A 15,681-nucleotide genomic window follows, 5' to 3' on the forward strand; every position below is an offset into this window, starting at 1 on the left:
TGCATTCAGCACCACTGCACAACTCCCCTTGTTGTCTCCTTGACAAGATAGTGACGGTGTTATCCTAGATTTCAGGGTGAGATTGGGTGGTGGTGGGGGGGTGTTTGCAATCAGAAGAGACATGGAGACCTGAGCACGGAGCTGTTCAGCCACATCCTCAGGGATGTTGTTGTTCTGGATAGCTGACTCGGTTGCTGTGATCATGTCTGCCACCGAGATGTGATCCGGTGTTATTGCAAAGTTCAGACCTTTGGCCAAAACCTCCACCTCTGGCTTTGTGAGCTCTCCCTCAGACAGGTTTTTCACCCATATGTCGGACCTCTCACTCCCATCAGCTTTTTCTTTACATGTAGTGCTATAACACAAATGTAATAATCATTATTCTTCTTTTCTCCCCCAGCTCTAAAAACATGACACATCTTTAAAAAAACAAAAGTATTGGTCAATGGAATTATGATGGTGTTTGTTTCATGCGTGCACCTTTCGGCCGACAAAGAGTTGACACTAGGCACTGAAATTATGAAAGTCTTTATCTGTAATCCTACCTTAGTTCTATGAATGGTTGCAAGTTGAAACGCTGGCATCATTCCTAAGGTTAGAAGAAAGGCGCTCAATGTACCCTGAAATGCAACTTCTCGGAAATATTAGAATACTTTACGGTAACAAAAAGTGAATAAAGGGAACAGTTGAATTGTGTATTCTTTGCAGTAATAGATATCACAATGACATTGAATTGAAAAAAAAAAAAAAAAAAAAAAAAAAAAAAAAGGTACCACGATAATAAACTAACCATTTGCAGCTTGTGAGGCTTTAGGGTGGAAATAAAAACCTCAATAAAAGAACCTAGTCTTATTCTTTGATGTGTATTCACGTTTATATGGGATGTGTATTTTTATATATGATCCATGGGAAAATATCAAATAGGTTACTACTACTAACTACTTTATCTATAATTATTGAGTTGAATGTGATCATGTGTGGCGTTCAATGGAATAACTGTTGGTTTCCGTTGGTGGTGACTGTTTGGACTCAAAGTCTGGAGCAGCTCCACATAATAAATCTCCATGATAACTTATACACCATAACACATCCCACTTCCACCTGTCCCGCTTCTGTGCGACTGGTTCAGGGGTAAATTGAGCCAGGATAACTATGATATCCCGACTTAATTCCTTCTCCTCGTGTCGTGCAACTGGCCTTTAACTAATCCAGACGTTTCACAAGGCAGACGGGCCATCGTTTTCACAGCTTTGTTTTGTTCTCGTGTTTGTGATTGGCCTACGTTTGCTGTCACATGTGGAGTCTGTCCAATCAAGATCCAGTCTTCATACTGGGGCGTTTCTGGGTTGCACTACTGCTATCTGCTCTGGTCGGCTCGGTCACCCACCTAATATCTCGGTCATCCAGAGACGGTGAGTGACAGCAAAATCTGTCGTTGACACAAATAGAACTTGATTTAATAGCCTCCCGACGCCCGGCGATCTAGGCAGTCCCTTTGTGTGCATTTAAATGTTGGTCTGGGCTCTTTCTAGCTAAGCTAACTGGCTAATGGCTAGCGTTCATTGATGTCTCGGGCTCGTCTTCTCGACCATTTTGGTGTCTGATAAAATACCCAAATTGCAAACCATTTTTTTTACAGAAAGGTATTTCCACCTATTTTTACCTGCAGTCTTCAAACTGACAGGCAACCGTTTAAGTGCATGCTGCCTTGTCAATCACATTGTTCGGACTGATCGATTAGTGAATCTTTTTCTGTGGGGGTTGGTGATGCTGCTAACTGCTAGCTGCATCCAGACCCTGCACGGGATAAAATGGCGTCTGTTTTTATTTTTTATTATTATTATTTAAAAAAAAAAAAAAATCTTTTTAATGTCCTGTTAGAATATTGTAACTTTGTCTCTATTAATTCACTCACTATTTATCTATTTTTGTTAAATTGAATCAACAGGTCTAACTCCGAGGTCGTTGGTTATTTGCGTCACTCATAAGTAACCTCCTGAGATGCATTAGATCTGGCCGAGGCCTTTTGTGTTTGTGGACCTTTCACATTGCATAATATATTTCCTGTCAATTAACAATAACAATCACATGCTGTCACTGGGACGTTCGTTTTGACACGTGTGACCAAGCACATGCATAAAAGCCGATAAGATGAGGCCAGAACCTTTTGAACCCCTACTTGTGCAACAGTATGACAGAAGAAGAAGAAGAAGAAGAAGAAGAAAAAAACCTTTATTGCTCCCACGATGGGGAAACTTGCAGTATGATGATGTGATGTGCGTGTTCTGCCTGGGAAGCCAGACCTAAATACTGCAATTCTTCTCTTTGCAGACTGAATAGTTGTGCTCTGCTGCTGAGGAGCCTTTTGGACGCTGATATTCCCTGGATTGGAGCAGTCGCAGCCTCCAGACATGGTAACGGCGACGCATGACACATTTCAGGCAAAATGATCCTGCTGCGTTGCGTTGTGCGCTTAATATCTGAGACGAGGCCGATGGAGCCCGGCTGCATTCTTTCCCGACTTCTTTGTCAAAGGACAGTCAAGTGCGTGTCACAGGACCGACTGGCCCCGTTGCCAACTTCACTCCGCCTGCGGCCCAGAACATATGCGGCTGATTACACATCTCTGCTTTTGCCTCTAATTTGGTCCCGTTTGTGTGTGCCTGGGCCTTTACTTACACAAGATACTTGGTCTAGAAAATAGATTTGAAAAATAAAAGTTGGAAATGACACTTTTCTGCTAATTGATGGTCCCCTTTGTGAAGAATGTGAGTCTTTGTGGGTCTCAGCCAGGATCCAATTCTGAATCTTGAGGTCACAATTTGATTCAAGATTGATACAGTGTGATTGATACAGATAGATACAGTGTGCATGTATTTGTGTGTAAATTGGCAAATTATGGCAGCAAACAGAATATAGCCTAGTATAATGTGTGATTTTTAGATTTGAAAGCTATATAAACTAATTTCAATAACGTAAACACAAACTACTAAGACAAATGGTAACATTCATTCAGGCTGTACAAGAAATGATGTTGCGTAAATAAAATTGCGCAACGTAAAACCCGAGGCTGGCTCCCCCTTTTCTCCCAAAAGCTTACAAAACAAAAAAAAAATGACACACTAATGAGTGTTTTGTGAGGTTTTTCAAGACACAAATTGGATCAAGTCTCATTTCTCAGTGACTACAAGGACACGTTCAAGATATGCTCAGCGTTTATGAATTGTTCCAGTGTCAATGATTGTCTTTCTTTTTGTGGGAGAAAGTCACAGAGGTTGTTGCAGTCAGCGTCTGTTTAATCAGTAGTGCTCACACACACACACACACACACAAGCGAGGAGTCTGTCTTGATATCTCGTTGCAACAAGTCAGAAGTCATTCAGAGAACGATTGACCTTGGATCCATTTTCTGTATTGAAGCAAGGCTGCATTTAAACACAAACTTTCACAAGGCGGTCACGTAAGAGGCACAAGGTTCCCGTTATGCACTTTCATCGCGAGCTCAATATCAAGATATGTGCGAGTGATTTGGACTTTGCTGAGACGTTTGTATCATTTTCGCTCCCAGCCTCCACCGGTGCGTCATCGCTCCATGCGCGTCTTCATGAACGATGACCGCCACGCCATGGCCAAGCACTCGGTCATCTACCCGACCCAGGAGGAGCTGGAGGGCGTCCAGAACATGGTGTCCCACACGGAGCGGGCCCTGAAGGCCGTCTCCGACTGGCTGGACAAGCAGGAGAAGGGAACCTCCAAGTCGGACTCGGATGGCAACGACGCCGACAAAGAAAGGCGCGTTCATGGCACGGCGCCGTTATTCACACAGCCCAGCACTTGCTTCATCATTGCCTTCTTGATACCTTTTGCAGTGAGCACAAGGACCCGGCCACGCGCTCTCTGCGGGGTGTGATGAGGGTGGGCCTGGTTGCCAAGGGCTTGCTGCTGAAGGGGGACCTCGACCTCGAGCTGGTGCTTCTTTGCAAGGAAAAGCCCACCACTTCTCTGCTGCAGAACGTTTCAGACAACCTCGTTCTGCAACTCAAGGTGAGAACGCGCTGAGCTAAAGCAGCTCACCGAACGGTGCCGTCGCGTGTTCCAAGTGACATCCACCGTAGTTGGCGTTGCACTGTTCCATGGTTTACCTCATCACTGAACACTGAAGAAACCCCTAACTTGTATTGGAGTCATTTTTGAGACTTCAATTGAAGTCTGCAATCTGAATTTTCCATTCTAATATTTGAAAAGATGTCATATGTGGTTTGCGTCATGCAAGTACCGTAATTTCCGGACTGTAAAGCGCACCTGAATATAAGCCGCACCAGCTAAATTTAGGGGAAAAACCAATATACATATACAAGCTGCACTGGACTATAAGCCGCACCAGCTAAATTTAGGGGAAAAACCAATATACATATACAAGCCGCACTGGACTATAAGCCGCACCAGCTAAATTTAGGGGAAAAAACAATATACATATACAAGCCGCACTGGACTATAAGCCGCAGGGGTTTCGTCAGGAAACGGGTCCGCGGATCCTGTTTGCGGGGTCCCGCTGGTCACCTCGGTTAATTGGTATGGAGTCGGACCAGAACTCGAGGCAGCGACGCACCGGAGCTCACAAAGACAGAGCGCATGAAGACAAGAGAACATACAGACGACAGCCGAAACCGAAAAGTTGCGCACTGAACACACGTCGAACCGCTGTCACTTTTTCTTCATGCGCACTGGAACCATTAAAGTCGCTTCATCAAATTGTTGTGGAAAAGAGTAAAGATGCTGATGCAGAAATACTGTTAAATAAGCAATTTGATGAACGGGAATAAATGATGGGAAACTCTGAGACATAGGCACAGCACAAACAACAGAACAGATGCGAACAAGTGCTGGAGCTCAAGTGAATGCGAGTGCAAGTGCAAAGAGATGAGGAAGATGAAGGTCCTTTATACCTTGGACCGGGAAGGACGAGGATAAGGAAAGGGGAGGGGAGGATGAGAGGAGACAAAACAAAGAAAGCCAGACTCGCAGCTCATCCTGGCAGGACACCAGCAGAAGTCTCGAGGAGGTTGTACTATGAAACTAACAGATTACATGCACAAGTCGTGATAACACAAGAATGCTTATTTTCCATTACAAACACTGAACCCAGAAACCACCTGTCACTGTTCATCTTCCTCCCGCGCACTGAAACCGCCAAAGTCACTTTCTTCAGTGTCGGAGTTGAACGGCCTCAGAAGAGCTTTGTCACAAACCTCTCCTGTGTCTATGTCAGTGTTGCTCTCCGCGTCGCCGCTTGAAGTAAAATCCACAGAAAAGCCGCACCTTTGCATAAGCCGCATGGTTCTAAGCGTGGGAAAAACGTAGCGGCTTATAGTCCGGAAAATACGGTACTTGCGTTTCATTTTTAGCTTATTGTATTGTTAGTACCATAGGCAATGGCATTCTGGTTAAAGGATACTTCTCCATTTTGGTAAAGGGGCATATTTGCATGTAGTCATGGCTACGTACATTTCCTTTTATTATCAGTGGGCTTTTTAATTGACATTCTGAGGAAAAGAGGCGAGTTGCTCTGCCACATATTCAATCAATCAATCAACTTTTATTTGTACAGCGCTAAATCAGTCAGTTCACTCCAGATTATTATGTCACAACTTTTTCATTTTTTGCAAAATCATCAACTCTTGTATCGTTTTATTAATGGCAAAAAAATAAATATATATATATTCTTTTTTTTTTTTTTTTTTACTGAAGTGCATTTCAGAACCTGTACTTTCAAACCTCTACTTGAGTAAAGGTGTTGAATAGGGACTTTTACCAGAGTAGTTTTTATCCATACTCTCATGAGTTTCTAGTATAGGTACTTTTGCTTTAGTACAGAATGGAAAAACTTTTCCCCGCCTCTGTGAATTTTCACGTCACACCGTGTCTACCAGATTTGCCAAATTGTGTATTGCATAAATTTTGAGGGCGTCTACTGTTCACCTCCATTCTGCTGGCTGAACCCTCTGGACCCCAAAGCAATGTGCAAAATGTTGAACGATCCCATTTATACCTTTTGCGAGACGTGGAACGTTCAGACAGTCAGCAGCTGTGGCTCCTTCTCTGCCCACTGATCCCGTTTCCCCTCAGGCGACGGAAGAAAAGTACGTGGTGACCCCACAAGTCAGCGAGGCCAGTATCGTCATCAAGAACACCAAGGAGCCTCCCCTCACCCTCACCATCCACCTGACATCCCCTGTGGTCCGTGAGGAGATGGAGGTGGAGAAGGGGTCTGCTGGAGGTAAGCTTCAACGCCAGGGCTGGAGGCGTCGCCCGGTCCTCCAGCAGGGAGACTAGCTCGTCAGGACAGACAGACAGACAGACAGACAGACAGATATTGTTTATTGGGCTTTCAATGGAGCTTGAGGACAAGAATCTAGTGTCACCGTGCTATGCTTATAGCTCTCACTCTTGTGGTTCCATGTGATGTGATTGATACATTTTGATGGCCCAATATACAGTACAGGGCAGGAAGTTTTAAATGACAGTCAAAAGTCATTCTCTGCCCCTCTTGAATTAATCACAGTCACCCATCAAAAGAAGGCTCACTGAGAATTTATCCCAAACACCAAAAAAAAAAAGAAAAAACCAAGAGACCACGTTGTTTGCATGTGTCTTATAATCAGTGACGAACAGTTTGCATTGCAGCAAAAATGAGTTGCAAAAGTGAAGCTGCCCCCGGTGGTTTGACCCAACAGTCGGCACGATTTGGTCTCAAGTGTTCCCTCAGAAGGGAAGGTTCAGGGTCACAGATAACGACAAGCGGCACGGTGTCTCACTTCCCCCCCCCCCCAAAACCCAGAAGATTAGCTGCTGCGCTTTGGTAGAGAAAGGACGAAAGCGCCGTTCAAATGGTTGAAGAGGCCCCACGGAGCCCTCGCCAAACACAACAATGCTGCTTATCTTGTCGGCATTGAAGCTGAAGCTCAAACAGGAAGCAGTGAGGACGTCCATCAGCAGGTGTCGAACCTTGACCTTATCTGTGGCCTTGCGCTGACATTGACGATGGCCCGGGTCTTTCTGATATTTTTTTTTTTGGATTAAATTTTGTGCCAAGCTATCAGTTTTGCTGCAGTGTGGACTCGTTCATGATACCCACGTTTTTGTGCATCTGATAACTTCTGACTGTGGTTCCAATTCTGATTCTCTCTGTCAAGCCTTCTAGTTTTGTCAATTTTAGGGACGCTGGACCTTTGACCAACTGGCCGCTCTCTGTCCCGGAAGGGGCAAAGTGCAGTGCAACCAGTATAGGGGCGAAGGGGAGGGGCTCTGCCTCCCATTACCACCTCAAAAAAAAAAAAATCTAGTATGATGGTGTCATCAAGACTAAATCAACACAGTAGAGTCCGAGTCCTTTATTTTTTTTTTTTAACATCCATCCAGTTTCATTACCTGCTTCTCCTGCACTCAGGGTTGCAGGGTTTATTTTTTAACAAGTAAACAAAATTTTTCAAACGCAAACTTTTGGCAAATATTTCGTTTGGGTACAATTTTTTTTTTTGGCCTCACATGGAAACCCGCATATGGGTGCTCTTAATCTTTGTGGGGTTTAAAGTAGGGATGCGCCGATACCACTATCGGGTATGGGTACTCTACTCGTACACGCCGATACCACGACACTGATACCAGTTGTGTGTATACCAGCATATGACAATTTTGTTAAATTTGTGTTTGTACCGGCAGTGAAACTTGAATGTTGTTCAAATAAGACGACATCTGTGGTGATATTTTTTCAAAGTAATTCTATAATGTGTAATGGCCTTATGAAGTACTCGGTATCGATGAGTACTGAAAAGCAAAACTGGTACTCTGCTGGTTCTGTAATTTAAAAAAAAAATAATAATAATAAAAAAAAAAAATAAAAGTGGTAAGGTTGCATCCCTACTTTAAAGCATGGCCTAAATTGCTGGACTCTACACCTGCCCCCCCGTGTTGAGTGCGAGGTTGAGAGTGTTGGTTGCCCTGCAGTGGAGGGGTCCCTCTCCCCTCCCCCATCCTGCCCGTGCTTTTTTGGAAGGCTGCCTGTGTTCCCCCCTGGCCGGCTGACAGAACTCCCCCTTGGTCAAACTGTACCTTGTCTTCTTATTCCACCCGCCAATAGAATCGCTTTCAGTCAACGATCCCCCGGATGCTCTGGACAGGCAGAAATGCCTTACTGCCTTGGCGTCTCTCCGCCACGCTAAGTGGTTTCAGGTTTGGATCTCGCCTTTTATTTGTCTTTTTTTTTTAAAAACAAAAAAAAACAAAAAAAAAACACAAGTAGTATAAAGTTGGTTTTCATGCAGTATGCAGTACCTTTGGTCGTTTTTCTTTTGTTTTGGTATTCATCATTATTATTATTATTTTATTTTTATTTTTTTCTTAAATTTTCTTTTTTGTTTTGTTTTGGTCGTACTCCCCTGCAGTAACAATTGATGATTCGGATGTTTGTCTCTGAGAAAAACCTTCTGCCATCAAACTGTTGTAGAGTTTCTTGCTCTTGCTAGCAGGTTTATCTGCAACGCCGTTTTCTAAAGAAGTTTAATTAAAGCTGCTATTTTTTTATTTTTTTTTCTAACTAGCCTCCATCTCACCTGTTTAACCTTAATCTCCTAAAGCAGATCTGAACTAATACATGATTGATCCAGGTGCAATATTTCTCCTCTAACGTCTGATGGTGTGAATGAGTTGTGGTTTTACACCTCTGTGCTACCTGTTTAGCACTTCTCTGCTGCCCCATCCAGAATTATTATTCTTTTTTTTCTTTTTTTTAAAGAGATGTTTTTCTTTTTTTAGTAATTCATGATTCTGGTATTGTGGCCTGTGTTGTGTTTGACAGTATAACAATCAGTGCTCCATCCTTGCAGCTGTTGTAGAGTACCGTATGTGGCCTTTGACCTTTCCCTGCTCTCTGGCTGTTTCTGCTCTGTGTGCCACACAGTCCACAGGAATATTGCACCTCGAGTCGTATTCGCCTCTGGCACGTCAGAGGATTAACTCTGCTCAAGTCAAACGAGCGTACTACTTTAATTACGTTACTTGCTACTCTTTCTCTTTTTTTTTTGTTGGTTAGAGCTGCTTTATTGACCACATCTTGAAATTGAAGTCACACGCATGTTTTTTTTTTTTTTTTTTTTTTCCATACAAACACAAATGCTTGTCTAACAACGACACCTCGGATGATCTCAGCTGTTGACGCGCGTCTACAATGTGATTAGAAGGCTTCTCAAAATCAATCCAGCAAAGCCTCAGTAGTTACGGAGCTGTTGATCTTTCCATAGTCTGTTAGCGTTTTTTCTCTTTTGTGTTTTCTTTTTCTTTTTTTTTTCTTTTTTCATGTGATGCTGTGTGCAATCGCACGTCACGTCGTTCCCCTCGTTGATTAGAGCTGCTGTTCCTCCTCATGCCCCTCCGCCCCTCCCGCCCCCTTCCCCCCGCCCCTGCTTGTGTCCCTAGGCCAGAGCCAACGGGCTGCGCTCCTGCGTCATCGTCATCCGGATCCTGCGGGACCTTTGCGCTCGCGTCCCCATATGGAGTCCACTTCGCGGCTGGGTAGCTACACTTCTTGCATCTCCTGCTTTTCTTTAACACTCTGATGGTGTAAATTGTCACGTATGTCCTAAGTTGTTTCCCTTTTTTTTTTTTCTCTCTCTCTGTAAGATTTTATTTTCATTTTCAATTATTTGCAACATACGTTTTCCCAAATTTCCCAAAACGACACAGCACGAAGCTAAAATCAAAGAAAGACCCACAATATTTAAACAAAAAGCAACAAACTCACATCAGACAAACAAACTCAACCTCCACGTCTTAACATTTAGTCATATAATGTAAAATACAATCATTGTAAATACATATACATCTCATAATAAAAAAGAAATAAAAGAGATAAATTACAAAAAAACAGACCATAAAGCAGAAAAGGCCAAGTTCCCCTTTATTATTTCAAATTGAGTTAATTTATTCTATAAGTTCCAAGTAATTCTAAGCAGTTTACTGCAGATCAGGTTGCTGACGCTCGGTATGTCCCTTCTTGTGATTTCTTTCCCTGCAGCCACTGGAGCTGATCTGTGAGAAAGCTATCGGCACAGGGAACAGACCCATGGGAGCAGGAGAGGCCCTGCGGAGAGTTTTAGAGTGTCTGGCCTCAGGGATCCTCTTGGCAGGTCTGGACATGGACATTGATCGGTTCTGTGAAGGGATGCACCGATACCACTGTTTGACAGAACGAGGAGAGAACCAAGTAGAGAACTGTAACAGATACTGAGTGCTTAATAAGGTTACACATTATAGAATTACTGTTGATTTTTTTTGTATTATTTCCCCATGGATGTTATTTAAACAGCATTCCTCAGTATGTTTTTCTAGAACAAGTTTGACGGCAGTAGAAACACACATTTAACACAATTGTCAAAAAAAGGAAAAAAAGACAAAAAGCACAATTGTCATACACAACTGGTTTAGATGTCATGGTAATGACACATGTTTTTTTACGTGTAGACTACTCAACCCCGGTATCGTACCGATACTGGTATCGGTATCGGTGCATCCCTAGTTCTATGCCATGTTTGTGTTGAGCTTGAATTGAAACCCTTCTTGCTGTTTGCCAGACGGTGCAGGGATTTGTGACCCCTGTGAGAAGGAAGCCACAGATGCCATCGGTCACCTGGGCCACCAGCAGAGAGAACATATCACAGCAAGTGCACAAGTGAGTTGGATTACACACTGCGTTCATGTGTTGATTGAGAAATGGCAAATTTGACTGGCTGTTGTGCGTTGAAGCACGCCCTGAGGCTGTCGGCCTTCGGGCAACTTCACAAAGTGCTCGGAATGGATCCCCTTCCCTCCAAGATGCCCAAGAAACCTCGGAGTGAGACGCCCATTGATTACACAGGTGCGTCCGGCCAGCTTGGCTGTAACATTCAAGCTATTCACAATAACCACGGTTTAAAAAAAAAAACCAAAAAAACCCTGTATGTTCTGTTTTTTTCATTTTTGCAGTGCAAATCCCACCAAGCACGGCATACGCTCCACCTATGAAAAGGCCCATTGAGGAAGAAGAAGGAACAGATGACAAAAGCCCCAACAAGAAAAAGAAAAAGCTGCAAAAGAAATGTAAGCTTCACTTATTTGCTTTCAAACTTGTTCGTTGAATTTCAAAATAAAATGCCATTGCTCCATGAGAACAGGTGACTGAAAGCCTCTATAAATATATAAAGTAAACCCTCCTCTTGCCAAAGAAATGCAGAAAAGTATATCCATTTGAAATGAAAAAAATAAAATAATAAAATCTTAAAACCGCTAAACCAACTAAGAAGAATAACATTTAAATCAAATTAAATCAACAAACAGCTCAAAAACAAACAAAAATAAAAAAAAAAACTGTATCAGAAGGGAAAGTTATTTCTCTCCCATCCCTAAAGAAAAGGACCTCTATAGACCCTCCCATCAAAATGGAGCCCATCTCACCGTTTTCACCAAAACCAAGAAAAGCTAAGTTTTCTTTTTTCTAAACTAAACTGTCAAGAGAAATAGTTAAGATAAGACCTAACACAATGCACCAAAAGCATCTAGTTCAAATTTTCCCAAAATTGTACAAAAAAAAATCTGTCTAGTATTTGTATCATCAAATGGTATCATAGAACTGCGACAAATGTGCAGTGTTGTTGCCCTTGTCTTACACAATTTTTTCAATTAAAAGATAGTAGTTGGCATCGGCCTTTAATTTAGAATAAACAAAGCAAAAAACAGAATCTTCATGGAGCTCAAGAAATATGCAGTAAGTCTTTCAGGTATAGCATTCACTCCGCATTTTGTTGGCGGTTCAGAGGATTCTGTTGAAGCCAGTGTATGTCCGTAATATTCATAGCCCAGCGATATAATCTGAACTTTCAAGAAGCTCGTGCCTTTGGTAGATATTGTTTTTGTATTCTGGCTGGCTTCTTACTCCATACAAACCCTACAATCAGATGGATGTTCATTTCCAGAAAAAGGATTGTTCAACAGATGTTGAGTCACACAACTGAAGAAAGATTAAGAACAGAGGGACGATCAATATCTTCTCTCATTTGAAGTAACAAAGGAGATGTTATTGCATCGGAAAGGACAGATGAATTGTCAATAAATATGGGCATTGTATGTGTACTCCTCTGTGTTGTGATGCCAGCCCCAGAAGAAAAGGCGGAGCCCCCCCAGACTATGAACGCCCTGATGAGGCTGAATCAGCTGAAACCAGGCCTGCAGTACAAACTGGTGTCTCAGACTGGCCCAGTTCATGTTCCAGTCTTCACTATGGCCGTGGAAGTGGACGGGACCACGTTCGAGGCTTCCGGTCCGTCCAAACGCACTGCCAAGTTGCACGTAGCTGTCAAGGTAAGCCGAGTCTCCCCGGGAATTCCCCGAGTAGAGAAGTCCACTTATTTTAAATCAGAGCACCACATTTAGCCATTATTTTAATTCTTTTTTTTGGGTGTGGTGACAGGTCCTCCAGGACATGGGCCTACCTACAGGAGTAGAAGTGAAGACTGAGCCAGTGACGGCGGAGGAGACGCCGGTCGCTGCCACTGTGGAGGACTCGAAGCCGGTGGTTCTCGCTGTGGAAAACACTGCTGCTGCAGCAGCTGCTGCTAGTGCTATTACTACTGCTGCTGCTGCTGCTGCTTCTGCTGCTGCTGCCGCCGCTGCCGCCGCCGAGGGAACAGCCAGCGCCGACACCGCTGAAGCTGTAGAGGTACAAAATTCATCTCAGGTCTTAAGCATTTAAATTGTAAAGCAAAAATTTTAAATAATTATTAAAATGTGAATAAGTATTATAATATATACATGTATATCTATTGCTATATATGTATGTATATACATATATATGTACATATGTATGTGTGTGTGTATATATATATGGACATATATATATATGTGTGTGTGTGTTTATTATATAAAGTGTAGAAGAAGAACAATAGATTACATATACTGTAATATTAAAATAAATCATTAAAAATATTATTATTTATTTTCATGAAAAATAATAATCAAATACTCTCTCCCCCTGGAAATCAGACTTCTCGGCAGCAGGGGCCAATCCTCACCAAGCATGGGAAGAACCCCGTCATGGAGTTGAATGAGAAGCGCCGTGGCCTGAAGTACGAGCTCATCTCGGAGACGGGCGGAAGCCACGACAAGCGCTTCGTCATGGAGGTGGAGATCGACGGCCAGAAGTTCCAGGGAACCGGCTCCAACAAGAAGGTGGCCAAGGCCTACGCTGCCCTGGCGGCCCTGGAGTGGCTCTTCCGCGAAGGCTCCGTGGCAGACGCCATGAAGAAGAAGAAAGGGCCACCCATGGTGAGCATCCGTCGCAACAGTTGAATATTTATGAGAAACTTTTTTTTCTCTCTTTCTGAATTATTTATTTTTTTTGGGGTTGAGAAAACTAGCGTACAATTTAAAGGTCCAGTGTGTAAAATTTGCAATGTTTTAAGAAGAAACATCTTTCACTTAAGTCCCCTGAGGGACTCCGTACCCTCCCTCTACCGAGTTTGCCAGTGAACTACGGATTTAGTTGTAGTTATTTAACATTTAACTACACCCAAATCGGGATACCTCTCGCATCTTCTTCTTCGTTGGTGTATTTGAGGACGCCAGCGTTCAACCCAAATACCAAACGTGCGGTCAGGCAGCTGGATTGTCCACACCAGGCTTCCTTAGAAATATGGTGGGGCAAGATGGCAGCTAACTGGGAGCGAGATGCTAATTGATCTATGGATTTTCTTCTATATGTATGAGAACGGTTTTAAGGGTAGGGAGACCAAGTTACTTTTATTGTACTGCGATTATACACTTTTATTAATGTATTTGTGGGCAGTATGTTACCCAATTGTGCACACTGGACCTTTAAGTCGTACCTTAAACTGTATCACAGTGCTAGCATCAGTACGAGCTTTGTTTAATTGATCCGACCACAAGTGGTTTGTCTTAGACGCATGTTAATGCCAGGTGGGAACAGATGTGGTCAGAGCTGTCCACTTGTGATCGGATTCGAATAAAACCGCTTGAAAGTGACCTGGTGGGAACGGGGCCTAAGTGTGAAGCTGAAGTGACGCTCCTCTTCTTTGAAGCACAATCCAGGCTTTGGCATGATGGGAGCCTCTGCGGTCGGAGACGCATCAGCCCCCCGGGGTCGAGGGAGAGGAGGGCGGGGCCGCGGAAGGGGCAGAGGCTTTAATAATGGTGGGGGCTACAACCAAGGAGGTAGGACACTCTATGGCAGCTGATAGTTTGAATTCATAGTCAAAAAGAACGTACGCACTGTGTGTCGGAGCATCGTACCTGACAAGTGTCATCTTTTCCAGGTGGATTTGGATCGTATGGCTATGGGAATAGTGCTAACGCAGGATACAGTGAGTATTCATTTTATTACCAACTAATTGATCCCTTTTCTGTTCGCCGTCAACACCACAGTTGTCGTCTTTGTCTTGAATACAAAGTGTCTTTACCGGTGTGTAAACATGCAGGTGTTTTGGAATATGACGCATCAAGGTCAGAATCAGATTACTTGTCTTTAAATGGCTTAGAACAGCGTTTCTCAACTGGTAGGTCGCAGCCCAAAAGTGGGTAGTAAACCTGTTTTGATTGGGTCGCAGCTTCGTGGGCAGTTTCCCCCCCACCTTTCAAGGGATTTTTAAGATACGTATGTATATATATATATATATACCGTATTTTCCGCACTATAGAGCACACTGGATTATAAGGCGCACAGTCAATAAACGGTCTATTTTCTAATTTATGTAATATATATGGCGCACCGAATTATAAGGTGCATTAAGCGAGACAAAAGAGTCAGAGATAAGTCCGTCAGTCAGTCAGACTTCATTAACTGCATTCACAGTAACTCTAAAACTTGTTTGTAACACGTAAAAACGCGAGTCGTCATCCACTGGAGGTTCTCTACTATGGTTCGGAATCAAAGAAGCCGGAAAAGTAACACTTACACACACACACCAGAAGCACAGTATAGCCCCTTCTCAACCGGCCAAAAAACGTAGTGGAGTCCCGCGATTAATCGGCGTTTGGTGGCAGTGAAGGAGGCTCACCGATAGGGTTTGGGCATCGTTTGAATTTGAACGATTCCGATTCCAGTTTCGATTCCTCGTTTCGATTCCGATTCTGAGCGATTCTCGATTCGATTCTTTTTAAGAGGCAGGGTCAAAAAGTTCTTTCGCGATTAATTTTGAATTTATAAACTTTTATGAACTTTACTTTGAATTTACTTTCAAACAACCCGGCAAGCGACCCGGGTGATAATCGGCTCCGATCGGCTCCGCACCGATGGGCTTGCGATGGAATTGGGACACCCGGGACATCACCACCTTTTTTTACCTGCCACACGGGGGGGGACGTTGCGCGTAACGTGCGCTAAATCATAATATCGCGCCAGACGCGGCGCATATCAAGCACTGATGCAAAAGTTTTCGGTCACGTTCCATCAGCGCTCGATAATTGTTCATTGTCCTCTGGCTGTTTCGCCCGACGCACGGCGGGAAGCGGCCGCGGAGGTGCGCGCCGATTCAAGTCTGGCGTCAACGCCGTCATCGTTCCACGACAGCCAAAAGTGGCCAACAACTAAGAACACTGGCCACCGCCGGACTCTTGAATTCTGTAGAACGTCATCACGCG

General features: G+C 43.5%; 1 protein-coding gene and 1 long non-coding RNA gene across 5 annotated transcripts in view; both read left to right on the plus strand.

Moving 5' to 3' along the window:
- The first annotated feature begins 1,264 nt into the window (after window positions 1-1,264).
- The window catches only part of LOC142892424 (interleukin enhancer-binding factor 3 homolog), a 20,616-nt gene continuing 6,199 nt past the window's right edge, over window positions 1,265-15,681 (plus strand). For 2 of the 4 annotated variants that reach the window (XM_076032602.1, XM_076032604.1), the window contains exons 1-16: window positions 1,265-1,412; window positions 2,332-2,414; window positions 3,569-3,796; window positions 3,874-4,044; window positions 6,127-6,277; window positions 8,138-8,229; window positions 9,472-9,567; window positions 10,070-10,181; window positions 10,626-10,723; window positions 10,798-10,909; window positions 11,017-11,130; window positions 12,182-12,387; window positions 12,497-12,745; window positions 13,069-13,350; window positions 14,124-14,256; window positions 14,358-14,405. In XM_076032602.1, the coding sequence (XP_075888717.1) occupies window positions 2,412-2,414; window positions 3,569-3,796; window positions 3,874-4,044; window positions 6,127-6,277; window positions 8,138-8,229; window positions 9,472-9,567; window positions 10,070-10,181; window positions 10,626-10,723; window positions 10,798-10,909; window positions 11,017-11,130; window positions 12,182-12,387; window positions 12,497-12,745; window positions 13,069-13,350; window positions 14,124-14,256; window positions 14,358-14,405 (2,095 nt within the window). In that variant the 5' untranslated portion in view covers window positions 1,265-1,412; window positions 2,332-2,411. The remainder of the gene's footprint in view (window positions 1,413-2,331; window positions 2,415-3,568; window positions 3,797-3,873; window positions 4,045-6,126; window positions 6,278-8,137; window positions 8,230-9,471; window positions 9,568-10,069; window positions 10,182-10,625; window positions 10,724-10,797; window positions 10,910-11,016; window positions 11,131-12,181; window positions 12,388-12,496; window positions 12,746-13,068; window positions 13,351-14,123; window positions 14,257-14,357; window positions 14,406-15,681) is intronic. The other 2 variants (XM_076032603.1, XM_076032605.1) reach the window with 1 other exon arrangement.
- LOC142892441 (uncharacterized) overlaps window positions 14,716-15,681 on the plus strand; it is a 2,261-nt gene continuing 1,295 nt past the window's right edge. The window contains exon 1 of the long non-coding RNA XR_012927425.1: window positions 14,716-15,105. This is a non-coding gene — a long non-coding RNA (uncharacterized LOC142892441). The remainder of the gene's footprint in view (window positions 15,106-15,681) is intronic.

This window comes from Nelusetta ayraudi, unplaced genomic scaffold (genome assembly GCF_046127955.1).
Source record: "Nelusetta ayraudi isolate G7.1 ecotype Tasmania unplaced genomic scaffold, CSIRO-AGI_Nayr_v1 ptg000034l, whole genome shotgun sequence".
In the NCBI taxonomy this organism is placed as follows: Eukaryota; Metazoa; Chordata; class Actinopteri; order Tetraodontiformes; family Monacanthidae; genus Nelusetta; species Nelusetta ayraudi.